The following is a 19,729-nucleotide window of genomic DNA, read 5'->3' on the forward strand; positions in this document are numbered from 1 at the left end:
TCTTCTTCTATATTACCTCCGTATATTTTGACGAACTAAGCTGTCGTATTCTCTATTCACCTTTGAAAGTCCTAATCTCTCTGACTACATTGGACGTCCATCGACTCTGTCCCTCTCTTCTCTCTCGAGCACACACCCTCGAGCACATCTCTGCGCAAAACACAATTCAAAGCTTCCGCCTACCAGAGGTTCTTTACCACACATTACCAAAACCCTGAAATCAAAATCAACAAAATGGATCCAACTGCCCGCCCTCAACCCACTGAAGCCCAAGCCTACACTACCGCCGGCAACCCCGTGCAGCACACGCCCGCCGAGTCCGCCGCCGCCGACCGCACGGCCAACATCCACACCACCAAGATTGCGCACCGCGAGGCCGGCGACGTCGCGTCCGACCACCCTGCCTCTTCTGCGCTCATGTCTGGTACTCAACAAGGTCAAAAGAATGACAATGTGTCGATTCCGCCTGGGATTGGACTCGGCCAAGACGACCCTGTATGTATTTTCCCTATATTCCCTTAAGTTCCTTTCCCTATGTTCTTTTCCTCGTGTTCTTTTCTATGTCCTCCTGGCCTCTGCATTTGATCTCATTTTATTCTCTATTCATTACCTTGGGCGCTTGGCGTTGGACGTTGGCTTGATTGATAAATCATCTTCGTATCTTCGTATTTCCTACCTTCATACTTTCGCATCTCGTATCTTGCATCTCCCATCTTCGTGCTTCGTATTCGTATCTAACAGGACAAAATAGATTGACCCACTGGAGGGCGAGAAAATGCACACCTACGGCGAAGGCGAAGTGCGCGCGGCGCAGGACCACAAGACGGGCACGGGCGCCGAGAAGAGCCTGACCAGCGACCTGGATCGCAAAAAGGCCGAGCAGGAGCCGCGCAGACACGAAATCCAGGCGCAGCGTGCGGCGGGGCTGGATATTGACGGCGCGCTGGGACAGCGGGGCGGGCCGGCGACGGTGCAGGGTCATAATTAATTTGCCATGCTCATTGCTGTTGCCTGTTGTGGTTATTATGGTCATTATGGTCAAGGTGTAGTTTTATTTTGTAGCATATATCCTTGCTTTGGTTTATTATGAAAGATATGTCAATTATACCTGTATATCGTATTCTGTATTCGTATTGATTTTAGATTATCATGATTGATTGACGGTTGATTGATTGGATATGCTTCTCTGTTCCGGATAAAATACACGTCAAATTCGAGTTTATAACAGCAAGGGAAGGCGAGAAGTTGTGTATCGTTTATTTTTACTTTGATTCATTTTCTTTTGCGGTATACACGATTAAGAAATACGCCGGATTGAACCCGAAATACCGTCTTCAACTCCAGAAAGTAAATAAAGAAAGGTGCACTGAAGTCCCAGTTCAGAAGCACTCCGGGAAGTAGAGATAGATTCCAGAGATTGGTGAATCTACAGTGGAGCTGAGCGGCGGCATCAGTGCTGCGAGATATTCCATGATGACAGTGTTGACTTGGAAGAGGTCTGAGATAGAGGTATGGGTATCTATGACATTATCGTTTTGACAGTACGTGTGTTGAGTGTGATTTCCTCAAAGGATATAAGGATGTACGCGCCACTGAGGACGCAATAATGGAATGGTCGAGAAGAGGCATAGGCTGTCTGGGACAGGGCGTTGATATTGTATAGCCACTGTGCATTGGTATGCACGGCGTCGCGATACGTCTGCTGTGCGGAGGATCGTACGGAGAACCCAGCAATCCCAAAATCAAAGTCTGCCGAGACGGAGAAATCTTCCCACCTTGACGTTCTGCCTCTGGTGTCGGGAAAAGGTAGATAATTTCTTCGATGTCTCCGATTTTCGGCGAGGTTGCGCAAGTTGTTTGGTGCAAGTGGCACAGGTGGAGGAAAAAGAGACTTGTCAAAAAATTAACAAGATCATTCCTGCATAGTATCATCATCTGAATGTTGTGCTGTCTTTGCAGTCGCGCCATTTGAGGCTGATATTGACTCCGAACGCGACGTTAGCATTCCTCCTGGTGACGACAAAGAAGACTCGTCCACATCCATTTGCGAATCTGCAGAATTTCCAGACTTGTTCGATTTTGATCTTGACTTCAAAGAAGCAGCGGCTTCGGTTCGTGCTCGTTCCCGGGCAAGATCTTGCCATGCTTGAATGGTCTCGGCTTGCCCGCCTTCAATCTTGATGGGCCTGTCGTCTGCGAATTTACCCAGTGCGGTGCCTTGGTATCGCGACTCTTCGCCCGTTTTGGAGTGTTTCTTTTTCAGAGCTGTACTCGTGTTAGCAATATTGACTTAAGGAAGATATCGTAATAATGTTGATAACACGCAGAGTTCAAAAAAAAAAAAAAAAACTTGTAAAAAGGGAAATCTCACCTGTCAAATAGTCTTCTCTCTCTTCCAGAGAATCCATATCCGGCTGGCCCGTTTCTCCCACGAGACCCGCTATTCTACGAATTTCTCGATTCACATCACCCTTTGCCCATTCCAAAAATGCGTCTATGCCTCGTAAATCTTCATCGCCATGCCATTCCTCGTCTACCACGCCCATTTCAGGCTGAAACAGTCCGAGGTCCTGCATGGCCATGCGGACGTCTGTAATGTCGGGAGCAAAATCATTGTGATTATTAAAGGCATGTGATGCGGTTGTTGAAGAGAGAAGAATAAGGTAGCGTGCTGCGAGATCAACAACGGTGTCGAGCACCGAAGGGCGTGTCGTATGGAAGCCGGCTGCACGGAGAATGTGCAGGATCGGAGGGCGCAGGAGCGCTATGTGCAGAGCTTGCGAGGACATTGCGCAGAGCGGAGGAGGGGAATTTTATCAGTCGTATAGCAGCAACGCCATCAAACTAGAGAAAATCTTCAAGAATGAACGGCCATTGTTCGTCCGTTCTAGTCGAAGCTACGCAAAAATGTGCGATGTACGTAGGTAAATGGAACGTAGTGGCCCAAAAAAAAAGCTCTCCCCAAGGTGAAGATGAGAGCTCAAAGAGATGAAGCGGGGCCTGCAAAGAAAGAGAGGCGCGTATGAATGTAATTTATTTTGGGTAGAGAGTCGAGTCTGAAAACTGAATGTTGAAGCTCTCGGGGTCTGTTGCGCAGCCAATCATCAGAATTGCGTCTTTAGATTCACGCGGTCGCCGTAAAACATCATTGCCATCTCCGTCGAGTTGTCGATTTGTCTCACTCTAATCCATTTACATTCACATTAATTCTCCGACAGACTCCACCTGGGCTCTGAGTCTTTATCGTTTCTATTCTTCTCTTCGAATCATACAATAAGATCAGAATCTTCAACAATCAAATCATAAACTCCTCCTCGTTCGCTTCAAATATCTACTTGACCCGCTCCTCCACGGTAAGAGGGCGGCGACTCGCTCAGCGTCATGTCGAACCCCGTTCGAATGCCGCTGAAGCTGAAGCTTTCGACGTCTGGCGCTTCAGGCCAAAGTTCACCTCAGCCTCAGTCAACTACTTCTACCACTGCGCCAAAGATCAAGCTCAAGTTCGGCAGCTCCAGTGCTCGTCCTTCTATATCCAATGAAGCTGGCGCAGGCAACTCTTCAGCTCTTGCTACTCCTAAGGATGCTAAGAAGCGCAAGCTCAAAGACTCAGCCGGCCCCGATGGATCTGCACTCAGTTCTCGAAAGCGCGCCAAGGGAGCCAACGCGGTAGTCGACGACCATGACGAGCGTGACGGTATCGCAACGACAGGCACACCAGCCAAACCAGCAATCAAGAAGCTCAAACTCAAGAACCGAACACCAGTGACACCGATAATCCGTACAAAATTCAAGGGAAAGCCCCCGCCACGGCCTCTCGGAGTTGGCTACGACTCCGAGTCTTCTGACCGTGAGATCGACCCGGCCATTGAAGAACAGTTCATTCTGCGCATGGCTCCCGGCGAAGACTGCGAATACCTACGACGTGCAATTGAGGAAAAGCGTCTCGGGTTGCCTCTAAAAGACGGCGGCGCAGACGTACGCATGAAATTTCTCAACCGCGAGGGCCGACGGGCACTTATTACCATACGCGGTCGGCACTACGCTGCAACAATGGTCGATTTGCCCTCTATCACCGAAGGCATGAAGAGCTGGGACAAGCGTGGGTGGTGGAAAAGTGCAGACATCTGTCAAATGTTACTCGTGATTGGCCGCATCGAGGACGAAAAAGCCGCCGCTACCGCTCCCTTACCACCCCAGATCGACCAAAAGACATGGCAATACCCTCACGGCCTCACTCCACCCATGCACTACGTCCGCAAGCGCCGATTCCGTAAGCGAGTTAGCAACCGCACCATCGAGGCTGTCGAGGACGAAGTTGAGCGTCTTCTTGCTCTCGACGCGCAATGCGAGCCCGGCGCAAGCCGGTATGACGTAGTCGATCTCGACCGGCTCACACGCGAGCGCAGCACCGAACAAAGCGACCTCGACGCGGACGCGGACGAGGACGAAGAAGGCTATGATATGCTCGGCGAAGCGGGCATGCAGCAAGACTACGCCGACGAGAACGGTCTCGAAGTCGACGTCGACGCCGAAGGTGAAGAAGAGGGCGGCGATCTTGAAGCAGATCTTGAAATGGCACTCATGATGGAAGAAGAACAAGGAGCGGATGGAACTGCTGCTGCTGGTGCTGGGACAGCAGCTCCCTCTACAGCCACAGCTACGGCCACCGTCCCTGCAGGCACCGTCCCACCGCCCTCTGTCGCGGCTACCCTCGGACCCAGATCCGATGCGGACCGCCACCGCCATCTCACCCTCGACACGACAAGCACATCTGACATTGTTGCTGCCGCGGAGGCTGAAGCCGAGGCCGAGGCCGAAGCAGAAGGCGATGCGGATGAGGATGACGAAGAGGATGAAGAAGATGACGAGGATGACGATAACCAGGGCGACGACATGGACGAAGACCAGCTCGAACAGCAGCAAGACCTCCTTCGCCAAAGGGAAGAAATCGCTGATCTCGAAGCCGCAATCAAGAAACAGACGGCCGAGCTAGAACGTCTCACCAACCCCATCTTGAGACAGAAGTTGAGTAAAAAGATTCAGTCCCTCAAGGGTGATCTCGAAATTAAAGTCAAAGCTATCGGTGGGGGCGATGACGATGACGAGTGAGAGTCTTTACCTCTTTTTGTTCTCCCTTCTCTTGGCGCTGGGTTTATATCAATTTCGTCTCCTTTGTTCCGGTCTCAGGTTTATATCATTCGGACCTGGCCTGTTTCTTGTGCTGCAGGCGAAATATATCAAGTGAAATAGGACAGGTTATTTCACGGTTCACAGTTCAAGGTTCAAGGTTCAATCGGGTTACTTGTTCAATCTCAAGTCCAAAATCTTTCAGATGTTTATGAATATGGACATGTCATTTTCTGGAGTTTAGGTAGTGGGCCTCGTACACACAAATAACGGACAATCTATCACTTGCAATGCATTTATTTCACCCTCTTTGCACTTCACCCACATACAAATTATGGTATGATGTTACATGTATCCACTACTCAGGTGCAATTTATTTAAAGACCTTTCTTTTATTTCAAGTTCCGCTATGAGGCGCTATGAGGCGCTATGAACATGAGAATTCAGCAGTAGTCTTAAGAAAATGTCAATCTGGTTTCAGAGATCCGCGTCCCCTTGGTCTCAGGCTCGGAAAAAAAAAATCTTTGTGAAATGTTGATGAATGTAACCATGCAGGACTGTGAAGAGAATATCGGGTCACAGGTAATAGAGAGTAGGTATCAGGTGTCTTGCCTCACACACCACGCACCACGCACCACGCATCGTGCATCATGTATCGCGCATCGACCTTGACGATTGTGGTCAGTGTTCCATCCCGTACCTCATCTGTTCGTACTAAGGAAAATCAATAGCCTGCTGCCACTCCTGAACGGTATCCAATTCATGATCTGGGACGCGCTCGTACCAAGTCCTTCTACGCCCATCATTGCGCGGGGCGAGTCGCCAAGCGCACCCATTGATGAAAATAACTTCCTGTGCGTCCTCAGCAGCATCATGATCATCGTTCTTTTCAATTTTGGCACTGTCTCCTCCGTGCTTATCACCCGCATTAGGCTCATTTCTAGCAAAGTGGTCGATTCCATCTTCATCCATGGCATCAACAGACGCTTCTCCACCTCCGTTGCCCTCTACTTCTTCGTACCTATTCTGGCCACTTCCGTCATTAAGAGGAATGACTCGCCAGGTAGATCCGCCCATGGAGATGACTGCCTGTTCGTCCTCGGTGGTGTGGCCGCTGTTTACTGCCCCTTTACCAGCTCCTCTGTTCTCAATGTGTGCGATGGTCTCGTCATTTTGGATTTCTTGAATTGCGTCTTCGTCCATCTCGTCAACGAATTCTTCGTCAAATTCTCCGCCTTCAATGCCCTCCATGGCCTCTCCGTCTCCGTCGTCCACGTCGTCTGAGATTCCTTCAGGGCCTTCGGTGACTTGTCCGTTCTCGTCCTCCTCGTCTGCGTCATACCCGCCTGCGTCCTCTTCAGCATGGGGCTGAATGAGTTCATTTTCGGGAATTCCAGCAGTCCCAGCTGTAGCACCAGCAGTAGGATCAGAGGTAGGATCAGGGGGAGCGGCATGATGAGATCCGTGTCCGTGTGCAATTACCGGCAGCTTAATGAGCGGAACACTCTCAATTTTAGAGGCAGGGTCAGTCTCAATCTCGGATCGAAAGTGTCGGCAGCCGCGGCAAGGCTGATGGGTTTGCATTTCAATATAGTTTCCATCGCGATCGGGCTTGAGCGGAAAGCAAAATTTGGGCTGAACCAATCCGTTCTGAGGATTGTCGAGGTCGCAGAGACGCCGAGTCACTAGTTCTGAGTAGTGTAGATATCGATCTGGAAGGGCGGGAAACGGCATCATTTTTGCAATCTCAGGGTGGTCAAACAGATTATCTCCGATCGTGGGAAGCTGGCGGTGATCGTTTGCCTGGCGGCGTGCATGATGATTCCTTTCTGGAAAGGGGTCTCGACGTGGGAGAAGAGTGGAAGTCTAGAGTATGTTTAGCACTTTCAATTGTTGATCGTTGGGATGTAGGCCGTGGGAATATGAGGAGGATGGATTTGTCTCAAGTGGAGTGGATTGACTGATTGAGACGTGAAGGTAAATTGGCGTGGATGTGGACAGGGAAGGATTGGCAGAGGGAGATACTCCGATAACCGGAGAGGGAAGTTTAAGGGATGAAAGTGTTTTGGAGGAGATAGGCCGTACATAAAGAAGAGTGGGACAAACATGATTCAAGCATTTGAGGATCTTACGGAGAAGAGGCAGGGAGTTTAGAAAGTGTATTCGTGGAAGGGGATAGCGATGAGCAGGCTGGATGAGTGTTAAGTAGAGCCAGGAGAGAAAGACGTACCTCAAACGGATGGAATTTGCAGAGTATACTGCGATCATACGCATTGCTAGCTTCTTGCATGTTTCTGCTCTCGCGTCTATTCTCGTTGTGTAGCATAGATGGCAAAGAACCAGCATAGGTATATGACCCCTCTCCAACATGAGCAGCTGATGAATCTTCTAAGCCCTTTATAAGTAAATAGACGTCAGCAGCATATCTTGTCACTCTTCTGAGCTTCAGCCAGGACAGGACGTGTTCTAAGCTGCTCGGTGAAGCAACAATTACTCACCGGTCCAAACGGCTTTTCCTCCCAAATATGTGGATTCCTGAACCTCCACATTTGTGTGGAGTCCTACGATACCTCGAAGCAACGAACAAGACGAAGATAAGGAAGATGTGTTGCCGAGAGTGGCAGGTTTCGAAGCAACGATGCAACAGGATGATGCAAGACAGCGTTGTGTGGTGGGTGTTAACAAATTGGTGATAACTTGTCAAAAGAGTGTGTATGAAGAAGTGAGAAGCTTAACGAGAGTTGAATATAATAATCCCATGGAGGATAACTCAAGTGAGAGCCTCATGGGCGTTGCCATGACACTGGGCTGATCAGGTTGGTCAGGTGTTTTCTGGCCAAAAGAGGGTAAATGGCAACAGAGAAGAGAAAAGCAAACAAGATTGCCAAAAATATCATGCTGGAACAAAGCAATGGTATGGAGAGGATATAAATGAAGGTAACATATAGATAATATGTTTAAATAGCATAGCTGCATAGCGGCATAGCAAAGCAAGCAAGGCAATGTATCAAAACCCAGAACATCTCGAGAAGCATGGCACAGCAAGAAGTAGCATCAAATCAACAATCCGAATCTCAACTAAATCAAAATCATATACGATTCTGAAATCTAAGCACATGGCCAAATTCACTGGCAGTTAGTCGGTTGCCATTGCAACGTAGGCCTTCATTCTGGCGCTGCTCAGCTGTCGTCTCATTAGCGGTTTGCTATCCTTAATAATATATCAGTTCCAAAACACTTAACAATCTCCTCATTAATCACTTTCTACCAAAAATTAATAGAATATCCATTATTTAATGGCATGGGTGACATTTGATGTGTGTAGCCCAGATCTGATAGAGCGACGTCAAAGATGGAAACGCCAAGAGTTAAGGTTATCGATAAACTCACCCACTAAATCCAGTTTGTTTTCCCCTCCCCACTCCACATTAATCTTCAGCTCAGCTCTACTCCGCAACCTCCATTCTCACCACCACTACTACTAGCACCGTATAACCATATATACCGACTGCAGCATGCAATAATGCCGTACCCCTTCTCCCTCCCCACGACCTCCCAAGTCTCCTTCACCTCCAGCCTCTCAAGCTCTACGCACCCTTCGCTACCCTTGACCGCAACCACATACCGGGGTGTTCTTCGGAACACGCTGAAACGGCATAAACGCCTTCCCCCTGGCGCGCAATCTTCGGGACTATCCCACGTCCTTGGCTCTCTGAACGACTATATCCCGTATCTATTCGCCCTAGATTGCGGACTGAGCGGGACACCCATATCCACACTTGGCAACGACGAGCAGCCCAATGAACATGGCGCAGCCGACGAAGGGGAAGAAGTCGATATTATACTACACCACGAGGTAGAAACCGAATGGCGGGCCACCCTTTCGTCCTCCTCGTCTTTTAGCAGGCCCATGGGGTCTGTGATTGAGAGACCACGGGTCAAACTGCACAGCCTCGAATACGAGCTCTTCTTCGTCCTGTCTACGCTCGCAACGACATATACGCTATTAGCGCGCAGCCAATTGCACATTCTCTACGGAGGATCTCCATTCGGCACTACCAATCCAGACAGCGTGCTGCAATGCGCGTCGCCCAGTCCCGAGGCGCGCACGACAGCTATTACCACCGCAACAAAATACTTTCTCCAGGCTAATTCCATATACAATTACCTCGTGGACCGCGCGGGGCGAAATACCGGCATGCCGCCCGTCGCAGTGGCAGATATCTCCCTTCCTGCTCTCAACGCATTAAGTTCGCTCGCCATGGCAGAAGCTACCCTGCTGGCTGTTCTCAAGGACGATCCGTACCCAGCGGCCGTGGCGCAGGACCGGAACAAGCACGATCGCGAATGGATGATTAAAGCTCCAGATCTGCCCAAGGTCCGAGCGCATCTCTTTGCGCGGTTATGTCTCGCAGCGGCAGACCATGCAAGTCGCGCAAAAGCCATGCTGCAGTCTGTTGCCGCGTCCTCTGCCTCATCTCTCAGCGGCGGAAGTGGCGGCAGTGGCGGCGCCAAGCAAAGCAACAGTACGAAAATCGACGACTCCTTGATAAAATACCTCGACGACCTACGCAGGACCGCTCGCGCCAAGGCGTGCAGATTCTTCGGCATCGACGCAGACTTGTCTGGTCGCACGGGCGAAGCAATCGGCTGGCTACGCGCGGGAAAGAAGGAACTCGGTCTAGACGACTACAAGTCTGGATCAGCCAACCCTGCTATTAGCGGTAGTAGTAGTTCCCTTGGTGGCGGGGGCAGCGGAGGAGGATTCGGACGATTAAAAAAGACGCTTTTGGAGAAACGCGAAGACAAGAAGATTGAAAAGGGCGGCGACTGGGGCCGAGACGCGGGCAGATTCGAAGAAGGGCGTGTCAATGACATGCTGGAGAAGAAGTGGGTCAAGATGAATGATACGGTAGGTCATATGTCCCTAATGGGGTTTTGATTGATATTGTTGTTTTGTTGTTGTGTTGCTTGATTGGTATTTTCTTATTTTTTTCCCTTTTTTTTTAAGGGAAAAGAAATCCTTTCTTATTATTTGATAAAGTGAGGTTGTGAGGGAGTGAGAAAAAAAGGACCAGCCGGTACTTGGCCTCCACGCTAACAAGTCATGTTATAACACAGATATCCACACAGCTCGTCCCACCACCAGACGCGCTCCTCTCGCAAATCCCTTCGGGGCGCGACATCCACAGCCCCAAACGCTACGTCCCGCCACATCTCGAGCCGCATGTCCTCGCCCAGATGCGTGCCCCTCTTGACCCTGATCCTGATCCCGATTCCCCTTCTTCCCTTTCCCCTCCTCTTTCTCCACCTTCTTCGTCATCTGCCGCCTACCCCCATAATACTGTTGACGGCGTAGATCACCTCGCTGCCCGGACTGCCAGGATGGATGTCTTGAACGAAAATGAATCTAGTAGCGACGATGACGAAGACGACGGTGTTCCCGGGCCTGGCGAGGGACGGACCGATGGTGCTGCGCGCAACGATTCATCTAGGAGAGCAGGCGGAGGAGGCGGAAGAGGGAGTGACAGGAGGGACAGGAGGGACGAAAGCGATGGACCGGCGCCCGTGGGAGCGTTTCCTGGGACGACGAGGGGGGATTATGTCGGCCGCACCGGGACCGCGACAGGGAATGGTAGTGGGAGTGGGAATACGTATTATTGACGGTACTGATGATGAGAAGATGTTAAGATGCCAGGCATATGTATATATACTAAATAGTCACGCAAGGACAAAGATGTCACGGTGCACAAAGGGAACAAGATGGAAATATTGAGCGAGATGAGCGAATGAGAGAATGGTGAGCGAAACATGGAAAATGGAAAAGATACGTAACGTGGAAAGATGCACAGAGTAGAGCGTTAATGAGTTTTGTAGACTAGAATAAATTGGAGAATACACGTCTAAAGCGGACGCCGGGTTATAAGGTACATGATGCCATATCAGAAAAATTACTGATGGAGTTGATGCAGAAAGCTGGGAAGTCGGGAAGCTAGGAAGGTAGGAGACTGGGAGAGAAAGAGACCTGGTGACAATGCAAGTATGAGATAACGTCTACTTTGGAATATAATTCTGCTGCTCGAATCTAGGTCCCTTGACTTTTGCTTCCTTGAGCAACTCAAAGTATCGATCTAGACTTGTTAGCCTTCGGTCGTTCTCCTTTGTTTGGCTGTCCTTTTTTCTTCTTTTACGCGGCAGTGTATCATGCGATTCCACGTATAGTGGACTATCGCAGACACGGAACAAAACGAGCAGCTAGAAAAGAGTGGGAAAGAGGGAAAGGGAAAAGGGAAAGATGCAATAGAACAAAAAAAAATGAAGAAGGGAAAAGGGAGGGGATACCTCTCAACCGTCCGCATTTCTCCAAATGATTGACGCCCTCGCGATAATAGCATTTGCTCATCTCCTCGCGCACCAGCCGCGCCATCATGCTCTTGACCCATTGTTCGCGAATGATGGCGTCCTGCGCGGCCTTGAACGCGACCGTGTCGTCGTAGTCGACGCCGTCAAAGGTCGGTGGCACAGTTGGCTTTTGTGCCTTGAAGGCTTCGGACTCGGGGGTCGGCATTATTATCTCCTTGTGTTTTTCTTCGAATTCGGTTTCTGGAATTTATTGTAGTGTGGGGTTTCAGACGTGGTAGTTGGGACTGGTGTCGGTCTCGGAGCTGTAATTCAGGCTCTCGTAGCTTAAACGCTCAGCGGTCCGGTTGAATAGCTGTCGCGGGCCAGGTACTGACAGGCTATCCAATATCCGATATATGATATACGAGATCCAAAGTACGTTGTCTGGCTTGGAGGTATTTTCGAAAATAGGTGGAGTATATGATAGCTAGACAATCGACGGCGGAAGAGAGACAAATTAGATCGTGAGTCGTGGAGTCGTTGAATCGCCAAGCTCGCCCCGGTTTGCGTTGTCTTGGTGGATGTCGTGCCCCGAACGGCCAAAAGGAAAGAGAAAATGAGAAAATGAAATGTAAAGTAAAGGTGAAATTGGGCAATAGACAGCAGCAGCAGCAATTGAGATGGGTGCTCAATACACTGCTACGCAAGATGAGAAGGTGGAGAGGCGGAATGGCGTGGTGTGGGGAAGGACGGTTAACGGGAGCGGGTTGACGAGAAAGTGGAGTTGGGGAGTTGTAGAGTGGAGTTGAGGTGCGACGGTGCTGGGGTTCGGTCAATCTACTGACATGGTTCGTCTCGCTTACACCATACACGACATTTTGACATTGCCTTGTCAACTCACTTGGCATTCGAAGAAAATGGATACAAGGTAATGAAAGAGATCGAGGGGACAGAAATTGTATATCGTTCATGATGAATCAAAATCATAAATCCTCAATTGCTAATTACCCATTGCATTGGTATTCATGTCATAACCATATCCACCTGTAATCTGTGGGAATCTTGCCAACGCCATCCTGTCCTGCGCTACCGGTGATATCATACGTTGGTTTTCGTTATTATTTGTCGTTTCAAGACCATTTTACTCTTTTCAACGCTTGCAAATATCGTGGGGGAATAAGAGAAAAATAAAAGGGAAAAAGGAAAGTAAAGGAAAAGGTTGTGCCAGCCCAAAATAACCTCTTTCGAATGAACCCCAAAACAAGAAACTGTCGAAGAAGGTGAAGAACGGGAGATTGAAGATAGGAGAATTATTCGTGATACCCGGACAATCCTACAGTGTCGAATACCTCGGGATGCCCGAACTTCTCATGCTCGTTGACCTGCCTGAGACAGAGCGACTGGATCGGCTCGACTGTGACTGGTTGAACAGCATGGTCGATCGTCTATCCAGCTCAAAGGCCAACTCGACATCCTTCCCCCATTCTGCTATATGATCTCCACCGGTATCATCCATTTCTTCATCGAGTAGTCTTGTGAGCAGTATACTCCGGCGTGCCTCACATGCTTGACACAGACCGTCGATCCAGACGGTGAGGTAAGGATGGCTTTTATTCCGACCGCCAGCACATGGGTCTGCATTTTCGTCTGAATCACCGTCTCCACTTCGCTGGTGTATAGCTGTAGGATTTCGAGTAAGACCGTCCTCGTCTGTTCGCTCCAGGCTGTGCCTTGTCGGCGCGGTATCATCCGTAGCGGCGCTTGGTGCACTTGCTGTGCTCGCATAGCTGGTTCTGTATTGTCTCCGTGCTGAGCCGACTTGACTTGCAGTATCCATCTCGGCGGGAGCTTGATGTGGGTGAGGTCGTGGTCCAGGCCACGATCCATGCATGACCGCACCCCATTGTGTGTGGCCGCAGGTAGTAAAGACGGCTCGGCGGCGGAAGCACATACTGTTAGCAGCCCTTGGAAAGGCTTCTCTGTGGCTATTGAAAATGTGGAATTATGGAAGTCCAAGAATGTCCAAAATAAGCTATAAAAGTTGTAGTCGCAAGGCGCTGCTCATTCGCTCTTTCCCATATATGATACTCAAGGGGATATCAGCGTAAATATCTCCTTTTTCGGAATGTGAACTTTTTTTGGGCTCAATGGTGGGCTAATCGATTGAAAAATGTACCATATAGCCGTTATCCACTCAGTCGTATGATCGAGCGATAGACAGAGAAGCTGAGACCCCAAACGATTCTCGCAGCGTTGCAATAAAGGAATTGGACGTGAAATCCGAACGTGAATAATCAATGGCTTTGTTCGTTTGCGCCTGTTTTCCAACAAGGTCAAAGCCAAAAGTCCACAATCCAGAATCTTCTTTATCCTCTTTTCTCCCAGCCGGGATTTGCACTATTCCCCGGTTTGATAAGAGCGACTGTTTGCGCTACAGATAAGGCTCCAGCTTGTCGTCACAATTTATTGCCAGTTCACAAATTTCCAACGGTTTCGCTGTCGCAAGTTTCCAAAATTATCACAGCGCAGATGAAAGTAATTGACTATTTTCCAGCCTCGTGGAAGACAGACAAAAATTGCTGGGAACCAATGCAACAAGGATATCGTATCATTCAATAAGGCGCTCGGGGCCTAGATCGCCAACTAACTATAACTATAGTGTCGCGGTGGATCAACCGATAAGTGTCGATGGATGAATGGCGTATTGCCGTTGTATAGTGGCAATGTAGCGTGCTTGCAATTGCTCTAGAAGCGCGGGGCCGCCTGGGTGGTGGGGCTGCGGCGAAAAGCACCAGGATTATGTCGTCGCCTCGCGATCAATTCAACGAGAAGTGTACTTGTAGATGCGATTCCTTCCCTTCTCGCAGCTCTAATTCATTCCATTGCTGTGAATTCCGGTATGCAAATAGTAGCGAGAGTTTTTCGTACGTACTTTCGCAAGTGGGTAATTGAGAAATCAATGGTCGCCGTATAGACAATGTCGATGATGGTAGGTCGCAGCGAAAAGAAGAAATGCGGAGAAGAAGCGGAGGTGGTTAGAGAAAGAGAAGGCGAGAGTGAAGGAGAGAGTAGCTAAAGAAGGGAAGAAAGCTAGCACACCCTCTTCCTTTTTGCCTTTTTACAGCTGTCGAGCTATCTAGAGCTGAGTTGGCAAGCCCTGTTGGCTGGTTGGCTGGATGGGGACGCGGGTAATTTTGGCGCCGGCGCTCTCCCTACTGATGGTTGTAATGAGAGCGGCAGCTTCTCAGCACGGAGAGAGTATTGTGTGCAGCGCGCCGCATTATTTCCGTAATCTACTTGTTGGTCAAAAGATATAGAGATGAATATGCACAGTAGCGCCGACGACAGTAAGGAGTGATAAAGTTGCTGCGAAGGGTAGGTGAAGAGCATACGAATCTAACGTGCCTGGGCTCTCATGCACTTTAGTTACTCCCAGGCCAATGTTCCGATTTACGCAATACTGTAAGAATTCAGCGTAAAATGACAGACGTGCTCGGCACTAGCACTTCCCATGCGCCTGCCTGCATGAATGCATCGATGCATATTCCAGCTACATACATGTAAGCTACGAGTCAGATAGCATCTTACAATACCTTATTAGACGGGCGGTGAGGTTGGAAATGAAAGTCACACAAACAGCACGCGAGTTGCATCGCTAGCAGTCCGAGCGTCATGCTTTCTCCCCAGTTGTAATTGTAATATACCCCTAGCCCTGAACTGAAGAAAAAAGTACCTAGGTGAGGTAGCGTACAAAATTCTAGATCAAGGCACCAATAGGTTGGAGTACCAGCATCCAAACAATCTCATATAGATTCAATTTAGGCCTTCGTACACAAATACCTTGTTATGGACATATTGACTGCCTAGATGGGGAGCAAATAGGGAGCAGAGAAAGGGAGGAAGTGTGAAGGGATAAAGGGTAAGGGAATCTCAATTATTTAATAGGACATTTGAGGGAGGCCTCTGCTCTCCCGTTCAATCCCACGTGGTTCATAGATGGGAACGTTCGTCTTCTGCTTCATCGTCAGCCTTAGGATTGACCAGAGCTTTCCCCCCTTCCTCCTTCCCAAGTTCAAAGGAATGTAAACTAACCATATTGAACAGAATTCCCATTTGAAGGTACAAGGGAGACCCCTAATCGTCTACGTAATTGTTTACACTGTATTTCTCACGGCAAAAGGGGAAAAAAGGAATTAAAGGGGTCTGGGAAGACTATCTTGACGACGCGACGCGTTCAATTGCAACGAAGAAAAAGAGGAGAGCAAGGGTGATGATAAAGAAAATTAAACATTCCATTCAAGTGTGGTATTTTCCTCTCCTTCTTTGTCCCTCCGCTCAAAAATTGAATTAACACAACCATGATGGGAAATAACAGACATAATAGGACGACGCGTCACACACTACTAAGAAACAGCGATAGGAGTCGTGTATCATCTCATTCTATGATCTCTTTGTTGCGTTTTTCTTTCTTCCTTCTCCTGAGTATCTACAATTGATCGAGATCGCTTTCTTCAAATGTCCCAATTCACTTGCAGTTGTCGACCGCATAGGAAATCCCGACTATTCTTTTGATTTCTCTTTGTCAATTGGATGGCGAGTTGCCTTGGCCCCTTCTAGGCACTTCTCTGTCTCCCTCCCCCTCTCTTCCTCTGGGAAAGCAAAATTGTTCAGGCCTCGATCCCATACGCGCAGAGTCGACAAAGCGATATTCAAAGTTCAATTCTCACAACCCGAACCAGGGAAATCAACAAACTCGCTCGGAGTTCGGTCGTGCCGGATCAATGTTGGCGAAAAGAGTTATCAGGTGGCCTATGCGACAAGGATTATTGAACAAGAAGATGATGGAGACAGAAGCAGACCAAAAAGAACAGTCAGAGGCAAATCAACTTTTACATGCGAGTCAAAATCCTCAAACATAAAAGAACAACGGGTTCACTCCTGTATTATCGCTAGGATTACCAAAGGCAAATCGGCTGAAGCAAATTTTGCTAGATTCTTCACTTTCGAAAAGACTCAAATCGCAATGCCCAGAAATGCAACGGAGACACAGCGGGAAATAATAACAATGCAGGCCAAGAAAACAGCCAATCCACGAACTCCAAATAGCATAACATGAATCCTCAAGCATACAGCCGCGACGACCCTAGTTCAATCGTGCGGCACAGATTTAAAGGGGACAAAGGTATCATACACGAAGATGAAAAGAAAAAGGTGCCGAGAGAAGGGTAAGCATGTGAAGAAAAAGCCGAGATTATGAGAAAATATACATTTGGAAATCGAAAAGAGGCTGGTTCAATACCATCACGACAGATGCTTGATAGACGGAAAAGAAATTTGTTACACACCAAGGCCGCCAATCCGCGATCGGGAAAAATCCTCGCGCGTGCGTACGTGGCAGCCAGAGCAAATGAGGTTTCGATTTTTCGATGCCTTTGAGAGCCGTCGGAAGGAGAAGTGAATTAAAATAGAGAAAAGGTCCTTTTTGGGTTCGAGAGCGAGAAAAGAAGAGTCCGATGAGAGATCATTCAGTCCTTCTTCTTCTCCTCGGTCTGCTTGGTCTTCTTGGTCGCTCGCAGCTTTTTGTAGGTTTCGCTAACGGAGTCCTTGAACTTTTCCCAGCCGCTGCGGTTTAGCTTGTTGCTCAGCTGCCGGTAGCTATACATTTCTCCCCAGCAGTCACGGCCCCACTCGCATCCAGCCATGTTGACCAGGAAGTCGCGGTCCTTTTCGGCATAATGGATCCTCGAATCCTCGCCATTGTCTGAGCATGCACCCGGAGGGAAACTGTTCAGCTTTCGTTGGGGGATAAAGGCCGTGTGCGGCCGGATCCACGGATGATTCGCATAGAGATACTCGAGAGCATCTTGCTCCTTGTGCTCCCACTCCATGTGCTTTTGTTCATAAAGAACAGGATCCCACCAGATATCCAATAAACGGTCAGTCCAGGGACTCCGGCGCACAAAGAAGGATCCAAGGTTAAAGCCGCCACAGTCTTGCGGCACGATAATGTCGATTGACTCCGGCTTGCCGTCGCCCACTGCGGACAGCGATTCTGGATCGAGGTACGATTCAGTAGGAGGATGAGAAATGTTGAGTGGGTTATAGATGTTGATATCACGGTAGGTATTTGTTGCTAATTGATTGAAAATGTGAGATTGGAGTGAGTACGAAGGCTCCATGATCAGAGTGTGCAAGTCCAGCCACCAGAACCTAAATCACGAGCATTGTCAGTAACGCTCTGCATTGCCGATAGGCCATTGAGGGAAGCTTTACCATTCGGCTTTGGGGTATTTCCGCATCGCATTACGCAGCGTATCGACCTTTTCCCAACTCTCGCGCCACTCATGCGCATAGCGCTTCTTTGTACTCATGTCGACAATCTCCAACTCGTAGCCCCATCTCCTGGCATACTCCCGTTTATTCCTGACACTGTCTCTTTCAATGGCCCACTCTCGAGCGCCCTTCCATTCCATGACACCGCCACCTTGATTTGCTCCTAGAATGACGACAAATTTGCTTCCTCCGCCAAAGAAGGCCGATCGTCGATACCAATGATGAAGCGCTAGCATATCATTGTTAGTAGGTTTCAAAAAAAAAAAAAAAAAAAAAGGTGTATCTCAACGAGAACTCACGCGTCAGGTAAAAGAGCAATAGGCCAAGAACAATGGTCAGCAGTAGCATTGCTCGTATTTTTGAACGTCGTAGAAGACGGCCGATAAAGGTGCGTAGATTGCCTAGAGTACTGCCGCGATTGGGATACCACCGTCCGCGACCCAGCTTCTCCTTTTCTGCATAACTCCGACTGGCACCTGCGTTCCACTTGGGAAGACTCTGGGATAAGCTGCGAAAATGTCGGCCAAAGAAGCCACTATTCTTGGTTGAAAAGGACGGGTAGCCATTGACTTGGGCGCTTCTAGCTTTGGCGGAAGCCCATGTTACGGTGTTACTACCGCCGTTCATGCTGCTGTAGGCGTTGGTTGGCGTCGAAGTGCCGTGGGGAGAAGGAGAGGTGAGTCCTGGACTGGACCAACCTCCTCCGATGTGTGGTGAGGGTGACCGAGAAAGGGACATGTCACCTGGAGTCCCAGGAATTGGTGTAAGTGGTGGGCCTGAGCCACGCGGCGCAGAATCTACAATGGCTCGTCCGTTCTCATGCGGTGATGCTGAAGGTTTGCCCAGGTTCAGCGTAGGGTGGTCCCTGTCGGCGGCCGACGAACGACGTCGACGATGCGATCCAGCTGCCTGGGTGAATGGTGATGATGAAGCCAGGATGCCGTCTGTCTCTCTCCCCCTTCGAGTCGTCGATCACGACTCGATTCTCTTTCTTCTCGTGCCTTATTTTCCTTCTGGTGACTTTTGGTCTGTCTGACTGCACCCAGGAGAAATAAAGCCAGATAGTGCAGAACGCCGAAGGTATACCGTACTATGATATACACTGAAACAGTACTTTTGACCGCTAGGATGATGATGCGATTAAAGTCTTGCGGCTCCGTCTCTCGTCAGACTGCAGCTGGTGCAATTGAAGCAACACGGATTGGGAGGGAAAAGTATCGGTCCACCAATTATTCTGTGGTGGAGGGCAGACACAAATGGACACGGGGCAGATTGAGCAATCGAAAATTGATTTGCTTGAAGAAAGTAGGGTAGAGTACGAGTACGGGGACGATTGGATTTCAGTGGGACTTTGGTGGTACTAGAGGTAGATCGCGACACCCCCGTGACAGTCGTAGTTCAGATGACCCGATCCGGTTAAACAAACGAGCGACGATGAAACAGCAGCGAGATAAGACCCGGCAGTAAGGGGTTCGATTAATTATTATTCTGATGGTACACTTGGGAAGACGACAAGAATCGTAAAGAGAGGCAGACGGATGAAGAGAGGATGGTAAAAAAGAAACAGATGGGTGGTGAGAGGCCGAGAGTGTGAGAATACACGAGCGGACAGCATTATCATTTTAGACCAATATTCAACGCCGCCGCATGGCGTTTCTTACGATAGCATTATACGGCAGCTTCTTGGAATAACCTCTGAGTAGCAGTCCAGATTGGGTCATGACGATGGGAATAGGGTAGTGCCATCTCGCCGCCAGCCCAGATGGTGAAATCCCCCTTTCCAATAATACCCGCATTAAACATGGTCCGTGATTGGTTCTAGGGTGGACGCGATCAATTAGGTACTTTGCTTCCCAAATATGAAGATTCAATAGCACCTTGTGGGAGCTACGGTTCCTTTGCCTGCTTGCCTCTCCCCTTTCCGGCC

The 19,729-nt window shown here is 49.2% G+C and overlaps 8 protein-coding genes across 8 annotated transcripts; 3 read left to right on the forward strand and 5 right to left on the reverse strand.

The window, feature by feature from the left end:
• Window positions 1-234: 234 nt before the first annotated feature.
• On the forward strand, window positions 235-988 carry L228DRAFT_238237 (hypothetical protein; the record flags this gene model as incomplete). The annotated part of the gene is made up of 2 exons (XM_018331022.1): window positions 235-495; window positions 752-988. 2 exons carry the CDS (start codon window positions 235-237, stop codon window positions 986-988), a joined length of 498 nt encoding a protein of 165 aa, XP_018189263.1.
• Window positions 989-1,912: 924 nt separating this feature from the next.
• Window positions 1,913-2,789, reverse strand: L228DRAFT_238238 (hypothetical protein; the record flags this gene model as incomplete). Its single annotated transcript, XM_018331023.1, has 2 exons — window positions 1,913-2,265; window positions 2,372-2,789. 2 exons carry the CDS (start codon window positions 2,787-2,789, stop codon window positions 1,913-1,915), a joined length of 771 nt encoding a protein of 256 aa, XP_018189264.1.
• Window positions 2,790-3,199: 410 nt separating this feature from the next.
• L228DRAFT_246551 (hypothetical protein) lies at window positions 3,200-5,577 on the forward strand. Its single transcript, XM_018332442.1, has one exon. It carries the CDS (start codon window positions 3,382-3,384, stop codon window positions 5,107-5,109), a length of 1,728 nt encoding a protein of 575 aa, XP_018189265.1. The 5' UTR covers window positions 3,200-3,381; the 3' UTR covers window positions 5,110-5,577.
• A 19-nt stretch (window positions 5,578-5,596) lies between these two features.
• L228DRAFT_260487 (hypothetical protein) lies at window positions 5,597-7,705 on the reverse strand. The gene is made up of 3 exons (XM_018334263.1): window positions 7,626-7,705; window positions 7,358-7,522; window positions 5,597-6,993 (listed from the first exon to the last, which is right to left on the reverse strand). Exons 1-3 carry the CDS (start codon window positions 7,674-7,676, stop codon window positions 5,842-5,844), a joined length of 1,368 nt encoding a protein of 455 aa, XP_018189266.1. The 5' UTR covers window positions 7,677-7,705; the 3' UTR covers window positions 5,597-5,841.
• Window positions 7,706-8,550: 845 nt separating this feature from the next.
• Window positions 8,551-11,139, forward strand: L228DRAFT_246553 (hypothetical protein). The gene is made up of 2 exons (XM_018332443.1): window positions 8,551-10,039; window positions 10,249-11,139. Exons 1-2 carry the CDS (start codon window positions 8,651-8,653, stop codon window positions 10,789-10,791), a joined length of 1,932 nt encoding a protein of 643 aa, XP_018189267.1. The 5' UTR covers window positions 8,551-8,650; the 3' UTR covers window positions 10,792-11,139.
• L228DRAFT_122713 (hypothetical protein) lies at window positions 10,987-11,781 on the reverse strand. The gene is made up of 2 exons (XM_018329014.1): window positions 11,470-11,781; window positions 10,987-11,258 (listed from the first exon to the last, which is right to left on the reverse strand). Exons 1-2 carry the CDS (start codon window positions 11,693-11,695, stop codon window positions 11,182-11,184), a joined length of 303 nt encoding a protein of 100 aa, XP_018189268.1. The 5' UTR covers window positions 11,696-11,781; the 3' UTR covers window positions 10,987-11,181.
• A 1,021-nt stretch (window positions 11,782-12,802) lies between these two features.
• Window positions 12,803-13,420, reverse strand: L228DRAFT_238242 (hypothetical protein; the record flags this gene model as incomplete). Its single annotated transcript, XM_018331024.1, has 1 exon — window positions 12,803-13,420. The coding sequence occupies one exon, from the start codon at window positions 13,418-13,420 to the stop codon at window positions 12,803-12,805; it is 618 nt and encodes a 205-aa protein (XP_018189269.1).
• A 3,574-nt stretch (window positions 13,421-16,994) lies between these two features.
• Window positions 16,995-18,540, reverse strand: L228DRAFT_238243 (glycosyltransferase family 34 protein; the record flags this gene model as incomplete). Its single annotated transcript, XM_018331025.1, has 3 exons — window positions 16,995-17,679; window positions 17,743-18,031; window positions 18,102-18,540. The coding sequence occupies 3 exons, from the start codon at window positions 18,538-18,540 to the stop codon at window positions 16,995-16,997; spliced, it is 1,413 nt and encodes a 470-aa protein (XP_018189270.1).
• Window positions 18,541-19,729: the final 1,189 nt, after the last annotated feature.

This window comes from Xylona heveae (genome assembly GCF_001619985.1).
Source record: "Xylona heveae TC161 unplaced genomic scaffold L228scaffold_4, whole genome shotgun sequence".
NCBI lineage: Eukaryota > Fungi > Ascomycota > Xylonomycetes > Xylonales > Xylonaceae > Xylona > Xylona heveae.

Excerpts from the sequence above, each read along its gene's own strand:
- L228DRAFT_246551 (XM_018332442.1), top strand. The coding sequence starts at position 3,382 with ATGTCGAACCCCGTTCGAATGCCGCTGAAGCTGAAGCTTTCGACGTCT.
- L228DRAFT_260487 (XM_018334263.1), bottom strand. The coding sequence starts at position 7,676 with ATGTGGAGGTTCAGGAATCCACATATTTGGGAGGAAAAGCCGTTTGGA. Across the intron at positions 7,523-7,625 it reads AGGAAAAGCCGTTTGGACCG|GGCTTAGAAGATTCATCAGC; the intron begins GTGAGTAATTGT and ends TTACTTATAAAG. Across the intron at positions 6,994-7,357 it reads GCAAATTCCATCCGTTTGAG|ACTTCCACTCTTCTCCCACG; the intron begins GTACGTCTTTCT and ends AACATACTCTAG.
- L228DRAFT_246553 (XM_018332443.1), top strand. The coding sequence starts at position 8,651 with ATGCCGTACCCCTTCTCCCTCCCCACGACCTCCCAAGTCTCCTTCACC. Across the intron at positions 10,040-10,248 it reads GGGTCAAGATGAATGATACG|ATATCCACACAGCTCGTCCC; the intron begins GTAGGTCATATG and ends GTTATAACACAG.
- L228DRAFT_122713 (XM_018329014.1), bottom strand. The coding sequence starts at position 11,695 with ATGCCGACCCCCGAGTCCGAAGCCTTCAAGGCACAAAAGCCAACTGTG. Across the intron at positions 11,259-11,469 it reads GAAATGCGGACGGTTGAGAG|ATCGATACTTTGAGTTGCTC; the intron begins GTATCCCCTCCC and ends TAACAAGTCTAG.